This window comes from Macrobrachium rosenbergii, chromosome 32 (assembly GCF_040412425.1).
Source record: "Macrobrachium rosenbergii isolate ZJJX-2024 chromosome 32, ASM4041242v1, whole genome shotgun sequence".
Taxonomy (NCBI): domain Eukaryota; kingdom Metazoa; phylum Arthropoda; class Malacostraca; order Decapoda; family Palaemonidae; genus Macrobrachium; species Macrobrachium rosenbergii.
Genome location: NC_089772.1, coordinates 559,461 through 575,396, shown reverse-complemented (window position 1 = coordinate 575,396; position 15,936 = coordinate 559,461). Strand labels below are relative to the sequence as shown.

General features: G+C 35.2%; 1 protein-coding gene across 4 annotated transcripts in view; it reads left to right on the top strand.

Moving 5' to 3' along the window:
* Nucleotides 1-15,936, top strand: part of LOC136855600 (intermembrane lipid transfer protein VPS13A-like) — a 315,401-nt gene that overhangs the window by 105,945 nt on the left and 193,520 nt on the right. For all 4 annotated transcript variants that reach the window (XM_067132695.1, XM_067132694.1, XM_067132693.1 and 1 more), the window contains exons 14-18: nucleotides 7,264-7,512; nucleotides 8,853-9,109; nucleotides 9,355-9,491; nucleotides 10,745-10,908; nucleotides 11,256-11,407. In XM_067132695.1, coding sequence (XP_066988796.1) covers nucleotides 7,264-7,512; nucleotides 8,853-9,109; nucleotides 9,355-9,491; nucleotides 10,745-10,908; nucleotides 11,256-11,407 — 959 coding nt within the window. The remainder of the gene's footprint in view (nucleotides 1-7,263; nucleotides 7,513-8,852; nucleotides 9,110-9,354; nucleotides 9,492-10,744; nucleotides 10,909-11,255; nucleotides 11,408-15,936) is intronic.

Below are 15,936 nucleotides of genomic sequence, written 5' to 3'. Positions count from 1 at the left end.
AGGGGTTTAGGGCGGCCCTCTCACAAGTATTCAGACACAGAGAGATCAACTTATCCACATCCTGGGAGATATCAATGCTCTTAAGGGACTTCAAACAATCATCCCCTGAGGGAGATTAGAGGCCCTGAGTGGGATGTTACAAAGGTTCTGAAGTGTTTTAGGGCCCCCAATATGAGCCTCTCCCAAGAGGGTAGGGAAACTACATGGCTTATCATATGGCTTATCATATTGGAAGGATATGTCCTTTTCATTCATGCCATAATTCATTGCCAAGACACAGAACCTCACCTTCCTGGACCTACAGTTTGAAGGTTTCACCATACCATCCTTGTGGGACTTCATAAGGGAAGAGAGAGAGGAGATCAGGGTAGTGAACCATTACTTATAAAGGACAGAACCCCAACGACTAGCATGTAAACAACTTTTCTTGATTACAGGGAAATAGGTGTTGAAGAACACCATCTACCAGATAAGGGAAGCAGTAACAAGAGCATACAGTGCCTACCAAGCAGGGAAGCCCCCTTGGGAAGGCACGAGCTGGTGATTTGCAAGGTAAAGATCCCTCTGGAACATACAGGAAGAGTCACCCTGTCCTACAAGTAATGAAGGCAGTGGTGTGGAAAAGGCAAACCAACTTCATGGCCCTCTACCATAGGGACAAGGCCCACAGGTCTCTGGACACATTCATTTTGGGCCCAGTAGTAGCAGCCCAGCAAATAGTGTGACATGAGATGTAGAGCCAAAAATTTGGCTCTGTCCATGACAGGTGGCACCTAACCCCCCATGGAACAGGAGTGGGTAGGAGAAAGTTCATCCCAATGTACCCTGGGATGGACAGTCCCCATTAGAAGGTGAGTATGACTGTAGGTCAGTACATCACTTGAGTTAAGTTGCAGGTACAGTAGTACCTCCATGTACCATTGGGGTCACCAAGTTGTCTTTGTTCATTGGTTCTGGTAGGAGGCATTCTGCCCCACTAGACATGGACAAGTTGACAGAGAACTTCAGTCTCCCCAACAAGTAGTCCCCAAGGCAGGAATTAGATGTCACACATCATTGGGTGGGTTGGAGGAATACAAAAGGCATCCCACTTGTTAAATCTAGCACCAGGTAGGTCATCCTCCCACCCAAAGGGTGAATCTCCACATATAAAAAGGTGATGTACAGTATGTACCTCATAGGAATAAGTGACAAATGTATTTTTCCTAGGTATACAAACAGCTTTTCACATAGGAACAAACCCTCCTCTACCACCCAACTTGGAGGGTGATCTACCTGCAAGAACGAGTACTCGATTGGGTTTAAACCTACAATGGCATAAGTAGGCTGAGAAGTCTCAGGTTTTGTGCCCAAGGTCTACCTGTACTACTCTTGTTTTCCCAGTCAGACACCACCATATGCATGCTTGTGCAGAGGATAGCTCCACATATGAAAAGCTACAATTTGTATACCTAGGAAAAATACAAATTACTTTCAAAATTTGCCATCTTGCTGAACTACCTCCCACTGAATAGATTGTTCGTATATGAAAAACAAAAATTCTCCTTAACAGATAAGTGTGGGTCATCCCATTGAAGCATTGTGTGCCCCACATTCTCTATTTTGATAAGTATTCTTATATGCTAGGCCAGTCCTCTGGGGTTGGTTGAGTGAGGGGTGATGCTATTCTTGAGGAGGAGATGCAATAACTTCTTTGACTGGTAATTATGATGAACTTTACATTATATCATAGATAGTACCAACAGGATAAACGCTGGTGGCTATAATTTCTTTTAATATTCACTCGTCCTCTGTAGAGGTTGTTGACATCTTTTTGAGGCAGTAGAAGGTAACCTAATCTTTATCATCAGTGTCTCTCTTCATTTATCTGGTTACCTTTTTAGTGACCTCTACCATATTATTGGGCAAGCTGTTATCAACAGGTTGTTGGACTGCTCTCTTGAGTTTTTTTGGGCTGTGACCTAATCACTGCAGATGGAAAGGATATTGCAGATGTAGTCACCAAGAGTTGACTCCAGTTACTGGATAGAGCACTCACTAGCACCTTTAAGGCAGTACCCTAAGTTGATGGCATCAACATACACCGTAGTGTTGATGAAGGGAAGGTTGCCATCAACCCCTTTATCATTAAGCATAGATCAGACTTGGCTTTGAGATGTAGGAGGGCAACCTCATTGGCAATCTTCAAAAAGTTGCCCTTGACCTACAAACAGTATTTGAAGGGGTATTCCTCTTCCTTGAAGATTTCCTCTTCAATGCAGTCCATGAAGTTCTCAAAGAACACAACTAAAGGGGAGCCCATTGCAGTACCATCTACTTGTTAATAAACTGTTCCCCTTGGGCACATGAAGGAGGTCTCCTTGGTACAGATGCCAGGGAAAGTCTTCAGATACTCCTTTGGGATGGTTGATAGACCGTGCTGATGATGTAGTCAGTAGCTCTGTTGACTGGTAAGTTTGTGAAAAGAACTTGATGTCAGGGGAAGCTAGGGATGCCATTGTTGTAGCAGCAGATGATTTCAAGGGAGTCTGCAGAGAAGGAGCAATTCCATAGTGGAGGAGACAAATGGCACTGAGATGCACACCAAGTTCTTCACCAGGTCACCAGGGGTGAATAGTGAGAGTATGGCTCTTACTAGTTACAGAGTGGACAGGATTCCCTGCCTTGTGGGTCTTCACATTGTCATATAGGTAGCCGAGGTCAAAGTCCCTAGTTATACTTGGAAGTTTAATGCCATCTTCACGATCATATGTTTATGGAGTTCTTGCAGAATGTTACAGAACAAACAAAGGGCACAATGATTGCCCTAGAGGCAACAGTGTGACAAAATGGTGAAACATCGTTATTGCCACGACATATACAGTATATATTAAAGAGGCATTAATTGCATATATGAATATTATTACTATTAAGGGAGGTATATTAATGGTATATGAACAAGAATAAATATTCAATATAAGCAAAGTGTTTCTTGTACATCAGATATACTATGATATCGTTCATATACCAACAGTGAGCATCGATAAGCTTGTTGGCCCCTTTTTTGTTGTCCTCCGCAGGATTCCTTGAGATCCTTTTTAATTTAGTATTGTCCTTTAGGATGATGTGTTTCATGCCCAACTAGTCCTCCTTCTGCAGGAGAACATATGTCCTGTAGATAATAATGTCAGGGTGAGAGTGGAGTTCTTTGGCAAGATTGACAAGATATTAATGGAGTATGCTGCTGAATGGGCAACCTCTGATTCTCCTGGACTTAATGAGGATTGCTGCCTGCAAATGGGACCCATTATTGAAATCTTCCATTGTCCTTGAGATCAAGGACATTACCCAGGAGGCTCTCAATTGTAGGGAAAGCATGGATAGAATGTGGCAGTTGAGCCAGAGATTGAGGGGTTCTTCTTGGTCATTGACAAAGTGATCCCAGCCAGTTTATTGAAGACCTTCTCGTGGACTGTCTTCAGTTTGCCTCTGTTGAGTCTTATCACTTTCTGGGGGCTTCTCCACTAGTAGTGGCATAAATGTATACTGTACCAAGTTTCTCATTAATTCTCCTTCTTATGTCACTTTAAACAGTGGTGGAGGCCTAGGGTTAAATTAGGGAAACTTTTCTTGCCTTCAGCTTCCTCAGCTCCTCTTCCTGCCTTTTTTCTGGATAGATATCTGGCTTTTCTGGAAGGTTTTGTGTCCTTGTGGTATCAAACCTCAGGATCATGCAAATGGCCATCCATGTGCTTGGGGAGAATTTCTTTTAGACAGGCCAAATTGAAGTTAAGCAGCTCGGCAGAAAGTACTTCTTATCTTAGTTCTTTCAAGTCGATTTAAAGTATTGTTTGCAGTATCCCTTCGGCCCATAGCTGCACCCACATGATAACCTTTTACTTTACCTCTGTTCCCATTTTCTTTCTTCCATCTTGCTGTCCAACCACTCCAACCCTGTCTTTTCATCTCAAGCACTGAATGTCTGAAACTGCCCTAGTGCTTGGCCTCATAGCCAAATTTTCAGAAATCTAAATCTTTAGTACTTGGAAGAACAATTACCAATAACTTAAGGAAAACCTTGTGTTGAAAAGTATCAGAATGGGACAAAAGATTCTGAACTATCTTAGTTCTTTTATTAGGATTGAATAAATACAAAAGAAAGAAAAGAGGATTTTATACAAAATCTGCGAGACAAAAGTGTTGGTTGGCCAGTATGCTAACAAGAATGGGGATTAGTGGGAATAGTAAGGTAGGGTATGTTGATGGTCTGCCTGTAATGATGACACATTGTATCAGAACTGTCAGTGGTAGGAAGGTAAGGTGGCAGTGTCTCCATGTTCTTTGGGCAGCATCTGGTGGTCTCATAGGTGTTTTAATGTTTGTGATATGAACAGTTCCTAGATTGGGGCCTAATTGAAGGTTTTTTTTTTTCATTTTGTATGTAAACCCCCAAGGATGGACAGGAATCTTGGGGTGGGTTTGTAGTCTAGTATTTTGGTCTGTGCTTCTAGTAGCTCTCTTGATAGACGGTGACCATGCTTGTTCTTATAGTCCTGCTTAATGGCAACCCTGAATGTGGCATGACATCCCAATATATATACAGTAATACCTCGAATGCGCGATTCGGAGTTCTAATCACAGACACACGAATTTTTCACTGGAACCTAACTAATGGTCATACATGAGTTTTTCACAGACACATGAACATATGCGAACACTGAGAAACCCAGCAAAAGTGTTTGTTTCATTATTTTATTTAATTTATGAGTTTTCAAGCTTTTATGTGTAAATTAGATAACATTAAATATTATTAAAAGTAATAATTTCTCTCGCTCTCTCTCTCTCTCTCTCTCTCTCTCTCTCTCTCTCTCTCTCTCACTTTTAGTGAGATGAATTTTTGGTACATGTATACAAGTATGTTTATTTGTATGACAAATAAACTTTTACTAATAATAAGTACTAATTTTCAAATAATAACAGTAATAAAATTAAATAATAATAATAATAATAATAATAAAACTGTAATGACAAAATTCGTATTATTTTTAACAAACAAATTCTTCCCTCATCTTTTGTAAGGAGGAGGTGAAGGCAAAAGCTGTCAGACATGTCATTTAACATGACAAGGAGGAGTGTTGCTAATCGGTGGTCAAATTTCTCTCTCTCTCTCTCTCTCTCTCTCTCTCTCTCTCTCTCGTGTGTGTGTCTGTAACAATTCATAACAAATTTCACTCTCTTAAGTAAGGACAACTCTCTCTCTCTCTCTCTCTCTCTCTCTCTCTCTCTCTCTCTCTCTCTCTCTCTCTCTCTCTCTCTCTCGTTCAAGTCAGCCAACCCACGTAATACAACCTACGTAATACTGCAGTGTTTCTCTGTATGTCTTTAACTGTACAGTAAATAACTTTGAATTGATCTGATTTTACCTGTACCATTTACAAACTGTAAGTGTGCCGTTCTAAAACACAGACATAGGGCATTTCAGAACAAAGAGAAAGTGACAGAATAAAGAAGTTTTTTTAAAATGAGGTTGAGGGGACTTTTAAAAATAGATTGACGGAATGGGGAGAGAGTCACACCATATATTTCTTTTTTTAAGGGTAATTTATTAAGCTAACTTTTAAATGAAATTACAGTAACTTTAATTTCATGTAATGGTTAGTTTAATACTGGATTTCCATCTTTTGATATCTAATGTAAGAATAACTTTCTCTCTCTCTCTCTCTCTCCCCCCTTAATAATTCATAAATAATATAACTTGATATTTCAAGTAAGGACAATCTCTCTCTCTCTCTTTCTCTCCCGTGTGTTATTCTCTCAGTCTCCATAATAATTGATAAATAATTTCACTCTCTTAAGTAAGGACAATCTCTCTCTCTCTCTCTCTCTCTCTCTCTCTCTCTCTCTCTCTCTCTCTCTCTCTCTCTCTCTCTCTCTCTCTCATAGTTAGCGATCACACATTTTTACAACTTATTAATTCTCTGTACGTCTTTACCTGTACAGTAGATAGTTTAAATTGATCTAATTTGACCTGTATCGTCTACGAAGCGTAAATACGCTAGTGTTGCAAATACGTTTTAAAACAGAGACATAATAACTAAGAGTTGTATTAGTCAAAATATAAAACACTGTTTGTTCATGAAAAAGCATTTCAGAACAAAGAGAAAGAGTCGCAGAATAAAGTTGTTAAAAAGAGGTTAGACGATTCTAAAAATAGCGCGGTTGGAAGGGGGGAGAGAGAGAGAGAGAAATTCTCTTCTAAATCTCGGTTTTTATGTCAATCATTTATTTCTCTTTTCAAGGGTAATGTATTAAGCTAACTTTTAAATGAAATTACAGTAACTTTAATTTCATTTCAAAGTTAACTTAAAAATTTGGGAGCATGATTAGGGTCATATTTAGTGTTTAAACTTTAGAAATAAGCATTTATTAGCATTTTTAGAGACCATGCCAAACTTACGCGAAAATTCACCCTGCGCGAGGGGTTCTGGAACCTAACCTCATGCAAGTTCGAAGTATATACAGACAGCCCTCGGTTATCGCTGGGGGTTCCGTTCTGGGGGGCGTGATGATAACTGAAATCGGCGATTTCTGGTGCTTTTTCGGTGATTTTTGGGCTTATCGGTGCCAAAAAGTGCCGATTTTCAGTTATCGGCACCCCTGTTAAGTATGTGTTAGCGCCAATACCCAATTATCAGCACTGATAAGCGGAAATTGGTGATTTTCGGCGCCAAAAATTGCAGATTTTCATTGCTAGACAAGCCCCATAAAACCGGATCGCCATTAACCGAGCCGCCGTTAACCGGGGACTGCCTGTATGTGTGTATATATATATATATATATATATAGATAGATAGATATATATCTATCTCTATCATGGATTTTACGTTCATTGTAATGCCAGCAGGATGGATGTTGGTAGTTACAACATGGTGTTAAATGACCCCATATTTATTTAAGCTTTGGTTTTTAAAAGTACTGCAATTTTTTCACAATTAAGATTTATTGGCCATGCAACTGCAGTTTTTTTTATTGTTTATAGTGTAATCATTATCAACATAGCTTTTTTCAAGTCTAATATGAATTTGTAGCCATGGAATGCAAGCCAATTTTTTCAATTTGTGACAAATTAAATCGAAGTAATTCCATATCTACATACGTCACCATATACTGTATATGATAAATCACATCATGTGTTCATGTATTATATCTTAAACTGAGAATGCAAAGATAAAAGTTAAAAGCATAATCTAGGATTATGATCAAAGATATTGGTTCTAATTGCAGGTTATCCATTGGATTCCGATTCAGAAACTGAAGATGGCCTCCTTCACAAAATCTCGAGTGCATTTTCACACATGTTCTCCAGTGACTCAGAGGGCTCAGAAGATGCAAATAGCAGCGACGAGGAAGCAAAACACAGACTTAAGGAAGAAGAATGTCCAGAGCCAAAGTCAGGAGAGTCATCAGGGGATGGACCTGAGTCACAAGATGATGTTGATGGTGGGGTTTTTGGTCCTCCCAGAATAGTGCCAGGTGAGACTGTCCTAAATATCAGTGGAGAATAGTGTCGTGTGAGACTGCCATAGATAGTAGCCTAGAATAGTACATCTAAGATGGCCCTAGACATCAGTCTGTTTTGCATTCTACAAGGGAATGATACAGTGTAATTTAGTGATATAGAGGACTGATAAGCAGCAGGCTATATGTTTCCAGTGAAACGGTTTTTCTCATTCGAGAAATCCATAGCTAGAAAGTGGAGTTATTTTTAAGAATACAGTGAACCCCCCGTATTCGCAGGGGATGCGTCCCACACACCCCCGCGAATAGGTCAAATCCGCGAATGCTTAAAACCCCTCTAAAACACTTGGAACTGCCCATCTTGATAGCTTAAACCAAGAAAAACCCTGTAAAAATGCTTATACCTGAGTATTTTAATAGTTTTATCACAAAAAGTGCATTTATTCATGAAAATTATATGAAAATACAGTAATTGGTGAATATTTCTCAGTGAAAAATACTGCAAATGGGCGAATTTTCCGCGAATGATGGCTAGATATGTTCCACAGAGAAACCATAAATTGAAATGAACCATGAGAACGCCGAATACAGGGGTTTACTGTATGTGTTTGAATTACAGAAAATAGATACTATTTTGAAATTCTTAAGACAGAAATTTAAATTGAAAATAAAACATTTTAATTAAGTAAGTTTGTTGAATCATTCCTCACTTTCATCTGAATTGCTAGCAACAGGATCCTGAATTACATATGTCCATTTTTTAAGGCAATGTGATACTTTCCAGCTCCAAATAGTAAATAAGAGTTTGCAACTACAATTCCAATCAAGTAACCAAAACCTGTATGATACAAACAATAAAAAAGTTACTCTGAATGTGAAAAATAGGGTAAAACTTGGCTGTTTAGCAAGATAAGTACAAAACTGTATTAATACAGTATCTGCATTTTGAGTTTTCATGTAATTTAAATTATCATGATGAATAACTTGTATAACTAATACACACAAAATTAAAATACTGTAAATCACATTTCTATTTATGGCAAGTCAAATGCATAGAGGGTAGAAAATGAAAAATACTTCATTTGTTCAACAGTACTGTATAAAAAACCAAAACTAGAATACTTATAAACTGATGCCACAGTTTTTATGGTTATTGTTGAATCAGATAGAACTATTGTTATTGTGAAGCTCACACCATCTAGATTCCCCACTTTTAATCCAAAGAGTACTCCTGCATTTCATTTTTGTTTGAAGATTATTCAGTATATATATACATTCAGCCACAATAGTGCCTGTGTAATCTGAGAATGTTATGTATAATCTTAATCATGTGAACATTTATCCTTGAACTTTAGATAGTGCTGACCAGGACTCTGAAGATACAGAAACAGGAGAACTTTCAACGTGTATTTTTGTCGATTCAAGAGACAGCCTGGAGTTCTCACTTACACCTCGAATAATGATGTCTATGTATAATCTTGTGTCCCACTACTTGAGTAAGCCACCAGATCCTCAGCCAATTGTAACATCAGCTGGGCCCTGCATTAGGGAATTGACAGTTGTCAATGAGATTGGTCCTAACTCTAAAGTTACTGTCATGACTCAGGTAGAGGTGGGTAGCAATTTGACATGTTTATTCGCTTCAATAGATGTGTCATTCAATTTGAAACTTTATTATAAAAAATAATGGCGGTGTATACCTGCAATTTATTTCAACTGAATTACTGTATACAGTTTGCAAAATAAACAAAATCGTTATTTCCTGTTGGTTCCAGTTTTATAATGAAGGCAACATCACTCCTAGTACATTATAGATCATAGTACAGTATATATTAAAATTTTTTTTTTTTTTTAAAGGAGAATGGTGTATCTAAGCTAGAAGTTCTTGCCTCATCCAAGTACCAAGAACCTGACTCCTTACCTTCCAGCCCTGCTTCTGGAAAGAGCAGAAGTCGTGAAGGTTCTGTTTCAGATGATGACTCTTGTACGGATGGGTGAGTACGTGTATACGATTAACTTTGAAATTATTTCTTTGCCCATAAGAACGGTTTGCATTTTCTAGACACCTTTTAAATCGTTCCTTTACCTTTCCAACTTTTGAAATCCATACATATATTAAGGAAGGTAAAGATATATGAGATAATTTTGTTGCCTAATACCTCAATCTATTAAATCATAGGTTTATTGAAACACCTACTTATTACCTTTGCTAGATTTCTTATCTTGTGCTGGGTATCTTAAGAAAAAGGATTCATTTGGAGCAGTTCAGAAGTGTATTCCCTTTGTCAAGAAGCAGAGCCTCTTCAGCCAATTCGATTCATATAGCGAAGATGTATGGAAATGCCTGCACATATATTCTGTTATGTACCTAACAGTATTCAATGGGAAGGAAAACCTTCTCCAGTTGAAAAAACATTTTTTTATATTCTAACACTGAATTTCTTAATGGAATGTTGTCTTTTCTATTTTTCATTTAGCCAGCCTTTTTGCTGACATATTAGATTGTAACTTGGTAAAACAAGTGGCATAGTCACATGAACCACTAAAATTCTAAAATTCAGGATATGATGGATCTCTATGGAAGACTCCTATGCTATTTAATATGTTCGATTTCAGATTTCTTGTTGTTCCTGAAAAGCATTAAAATTCATACAAATTTGGTAGGTGTCTTACACACTAACCATAGGTCATGTGACTATGCCACTTGTTTCTTAGTTACTCCAGAACAATCATATCTTATCTCAGAACTGTATTTCATAAATGGAGAGGCCTAAAATACTTTCTGCAAGAGTGCAAATGTAAATGACAGCACCAATGAACAGATCACTCCATAACTACTGTTTCTAAAGACTATAGAGAATTCCAAACTTCAGGCTAACATGCAACTATCAAGATGTACTGACCGGTGCTTTGCTGCTACCATGACAACCAGTGGTTATGATTACAATAGCAATATCACTGGCAGTACTTTTTTTCGCAACCTATTGACTTATTGCCTCCATGTCTTCATATAAAAGACAGTCATCTTATTTCAGTTATGTTTGATGCTTAAAAACAGAAGTAACTGAGCACTGAGTTTCCACTTTAGATGAGAGAATTTTAGATGTCTCAAGATTTTGCTATCTTAGGTAGAAATAGTATTTGGCCATGTCTGCCTTCCTTGGCATTAGGCATAAGTAAAATGAAGATTTTTTCTCCATCACTTCAGGATTACTTTATGTTTTGAGTACTTTATTGTATTTTACAGAATTGGAGATTGGGACCATTTAAGCTTAAATTCATGTCCGGGGATTCGTTCTGAAACAACCAGAGAGGTTCAAGCAGTTGAGGAGAATTTTGATCAACTTTGTCCTAACCCAGTTAAATTATACCAAGATATAATTAAGCACCGGGTGCAGATTAATGTTCCTGGTAAGCAGTACTACTTACACTAGTCACATTAAACCATTATTTATTTGAGTACATGAGAGCTGATACTGTGGGAACATTTTCATTACATTATGGCATCCAATCAAAGACCTAACAGTTAAGAAAAAAGTGAACCTTTATCATTCTGGCAGTTTAAATTCAGAATAGACTCAAGTCATAAACCTATTTTGTTTTAGTTGGAAGGTCATATGGTCAGCTCAGTTTTACCTATTTTCAAAAATGACCGTATGTTACATGGTAATTGATATGCTTTCTTTATAAGTCCCCAACTTTTTATTTGTGAACTATGAATTATTTTGTTGTCAGGTTTATATTTATTTCTCCAACAGGATTTGATGAGCTTATCGTTTTCGTCGGGAATCGATCCCGTAGTCGTGTCTTCCAACTAAGCCCTCCTATGCATGACAGAAGGTATCATATTATAGTGACTGTTGAAGTGGACCATCAGTCAACTCGAGTCACAGTGCGGAGTCCATTGCAGGTTTGTTCTGTTTGAAATTGGTAACCTAAGTATATCCTTCAATGAAGTCTTGGATGTCCTCGAAAAGCTCATCAGACCACCTCTTCCCAAATTTACTCTTTGGAAGTTGATAATCCTTGGATTACTCTGTTCAGTGACAGCTTTTTTTCTATCTACTGCCAAGCTTTGGAATTCTTTTGCATCTGGTTTTCCTGACTCATATGGCTACCTTAGTAGGAGCACTACCATTCTTTTTATCCTTTTCTTGTTTTATTCAAGCCCAGGCTAGGAAAAGACATTAGGTTGGCTATTCCACTGGCCTTTGCTCTTAAAAAAATCTACACTTTGATGAAGTCATTTGCAGAAAGCATGAGAAAAATTTTTTCCATCAGCTCCACTGAAGATGCAAATACAGTGAAAAGGAAATTACATGATTACTGTTGAACATTAGTTATACCATTTCATGATTATTAACCCCATCACAATCTGATGATGTACATCATTGTTTTCCTGAACTTTAAGATTCTGGAGGAAGATCCAGGAGCGGGCCCCTCAATCAAACCAAGATCCTTGCATTCCCTGGGTAAGCCCAGAAGAGTCCATTTTGGTGTGCAGCTTTGGGCTCTTCTGAAAAGTACCAGAAGTATGCCCCTCAACCACACATGGCTCTTAGCTCTGTCAAGAATTGCGGGAGGAATGCCTATATTATTTACATTAGTCATTATTACTGATCTAATTAAAATTCAACTTATAACTAGATATTTCAAACCATTATTGATATGAGTGTATGAAGGCTGCCGTTGACTTGGTTCAATACTTGAAAAAAATACGTATCGCAGTCATTCCATCACATCATAGAAACTAAGGCTGTATTTGGAGACAATTCCAAGTAATGGATTCACCTCAGAACAAATTACTAAATAAATCCAGTGTCTACAATAAATCACAGACTGTAGGATGTTGTGTGCCTTTACCAATATTAGAGTAAATCAAACTTAATTTAAGCTTGGAACAAGTCATGAAGGCAAATGTGAGTGCTAGGCTGTGGAAAAAAAAAGGGCTTTGTTTTGGGAGAGTGAAAAGTTGGAAATACTGAAAATGGAGAAAAATTCATGAGAAGGAAAAGAGCACTGGCGTTACTAGCAACTTCAAGACATACCTTATTGTATCTGTGCATGGAGCTCACTTGCAAAAGTTCAATTCCAGCTGCAGAAGTCCCAACACATGGCCAGTGTAACAGGAAGAACAGCAACAGCCTAGCACTGTCGTGGTCTGGTGTGGAGTGACGAGAGAGGTCGATTTCTAGGAATGCGCACAGGGCATTGGTTTACCTGGAAGGAGCAATAACAACCAGCGCAAATGTCGAAGAGAAATAGGTCCTATAGTTAAGACTACCTAAGCATCATCATCGCAGCCCAATTATGGTCCTGACTGGTCCTTCTTCCCTAACAGATTTCTGCCCCCAAAAATCATATGATATGGGGTTAGGATGTCTACATTTGTCCCCCCCAATTGGGGTCTCCATTAAATTTGATTTCCTAGCTAATGGGCTGGAGGGACGAATTTTCTAAATACATGAACAAATATATATAATATGTATATACAGTATATATATATATATATATATATATATATATATATATATATATATATATATATATATATATATATATATACATGATATATATATATACATACATACATACATATATATATATACATACATACATACATATATATATATATATATATATTTATATATATATATATATATATATATATATATATATATATATATATATATATATATACATATATACATATATATATATATATATATATATATATATATATATATATATATATATATATATATATATACATACATATACAGTATATATATATACATATACATATATATATATATATATATATGTATATATATATATATATATGTATATATATATATATATATATATATATATATATATATATATATATATATATATATATATATATATATATATATATATACATATATATGGTAGCCTAGCCCACACTATACAATATACTCTGTATATGTATATATATATATATATATATATATATATATATATATATATATATATATATATATATATATATATGGTAGCCTAGCCAACACTATACAATATACTCTTGTACATATATATATATATATATATATATATATATATATATATATATATATATATATATATATATATATATATATATATATTTATATATGTATACATATATATATATATATATATATATACAGTACATATATATATATATATATATATATATATATATATATATATATATATATATATATATATATATATATATATATATTTATATATGTATACATATATATATATATATATATATATATATATATATATATATATACATATATACATATATACATATATATGGTAGCCTAGCCAACACTATACTCTGTACATATACATATAGTAATTATTAACAGTATATGGCAGCCTAGCCAACACTATACAATATACTCTGTACATATACATATAGTAATTATTAACACAGGCAGTCCCTGGGTTATGACAGGTCCAGCTGCATTAAAAGTAAGTTACTCTTAGGATTTTTTACAATTTTCGACGATTTTCGGCTTACGACACAGCGAAAGAATGGAACCTCCGTTGTAAACCAGGAACTGCCTTTATCAGCTAATTCTGGAGGTTCATGCAAATTGACTTATGGTAATTCAGTACAAAAAGAAATTGAATGCACAAACAAGAATTAGACATGTATACTTCAAGGGTATTTCGGTTCATCGTTGGCGTATTTGAATGGCATCAGGCTGTTGATGGCTACTTATAAGTATAACTAAAAACTGGAAGAGGAGGGGTTAATAAAGCAGCAAATTTGAGTTTTTAACAGTTTGCCATGTATACTCACATATCATGCAACTTTTGAAGACAATTTTTAAGCTAATTTTAAGGGGGTCACATCATACACGAGATATAAAATTAGCACATGTAATATTCACATATTAGTATTGTATTATTAAATACAGATATAACTAATATGCATCTTTCCATAGATCTTTTGAAAAGTTATGCTTTACTTCACTGTAACCAGTAATACTGTATGTATTCTCATATTACTCTTGCACTGTATAGCGATCTATGTCTGGGTTTGGAAATCAGCTGAGGGCTATTACGCGGTAAGTTTATTTTGCCATATTTAACACAGTTCAGAGTGATTTTCTTGCTTCTTGTTAGCGTAAATGAATTCATAGATACTTTACTTATATGGGACAAGGTTATTTTGTATTATACAAAGTGTTTTTAAGTCGAAATATGACTTAAATACATCTCGTTGTGAACTAAATTTGGTTATTATTTTGTTAACAGATGACGTTGGGGCCATGTTTTTTGTGTAAAACAAATCAACAGATTCCGTTTGTTATTTTTACTTGATTTCATCTTAATATGAGCTTTACGTATTTACCTTTCATCGGCGTGAAAACAACAGTAAAATGTGTTTTATCATGCCCAGCTGTTTTCATTAAAATACTTTTCTCTCCAATTTTATTTATGGTCAAGTTTGATGGCATATCAAAGTTTATGGGAGATGTTGCCGATGCGCGATCATTTAGTCATTAGCAGCTTGAACATTCTTTTCTCAGCTTCAGCTACAACTTGCAGCTTAAATTTAGCAGTATATTTCATTGCCAATCTTTTCTCCATAGCGAATGAGGGTATAATGTAAAAATATATTAGTCTTATTCTGCTTAACATCATTTGTAACATAACTACAGTAATTTGTTAACTATCGTACAATGGTTGAAATGAAAGCAAAACAGCTGTTGTTATCTGATTCAGTTGTTCATAGCAAAACAGCTGTTTCTCGTTCGGTTGTTTATGGCTGTATCTATTTACACAATGAGTATAGCGTTACTAACAATACCTCTATTGTTCTCTTTTACTTTTTAACTTATTTAACTAGAAGATGGGATAAAGAGATGGAGGGAAAGTAGTTAGTCTATTGTAAGGTGGTCTATCACTGCTTGATTGTACACTGTTGCCTGTGCCCGTCGCGTGCTAAATTTAAAAATATTTTCAAAATATTGTTGTATCAGTATTAATTGCTAACCATATCACAAAATCAAATAATTGTAAATCAAGCTCTATATATATATATATATATATATATATATATATATATATATATATATATATATATATATATATATATATATATATATATATATATATATTCTATATATATATATATATATATATATATATATATATATATTATATAATATATATATATATATATATATATATATATATATATATATATATATATATATATATATATATATATATATATATATATATATATATATACATATATATATATATATATAGTATATATATATATATATATATATATATATATATATATATATATATATATATATATATATATATATATATATATATATATATATATATATCCACAACACCACATACACCATCACA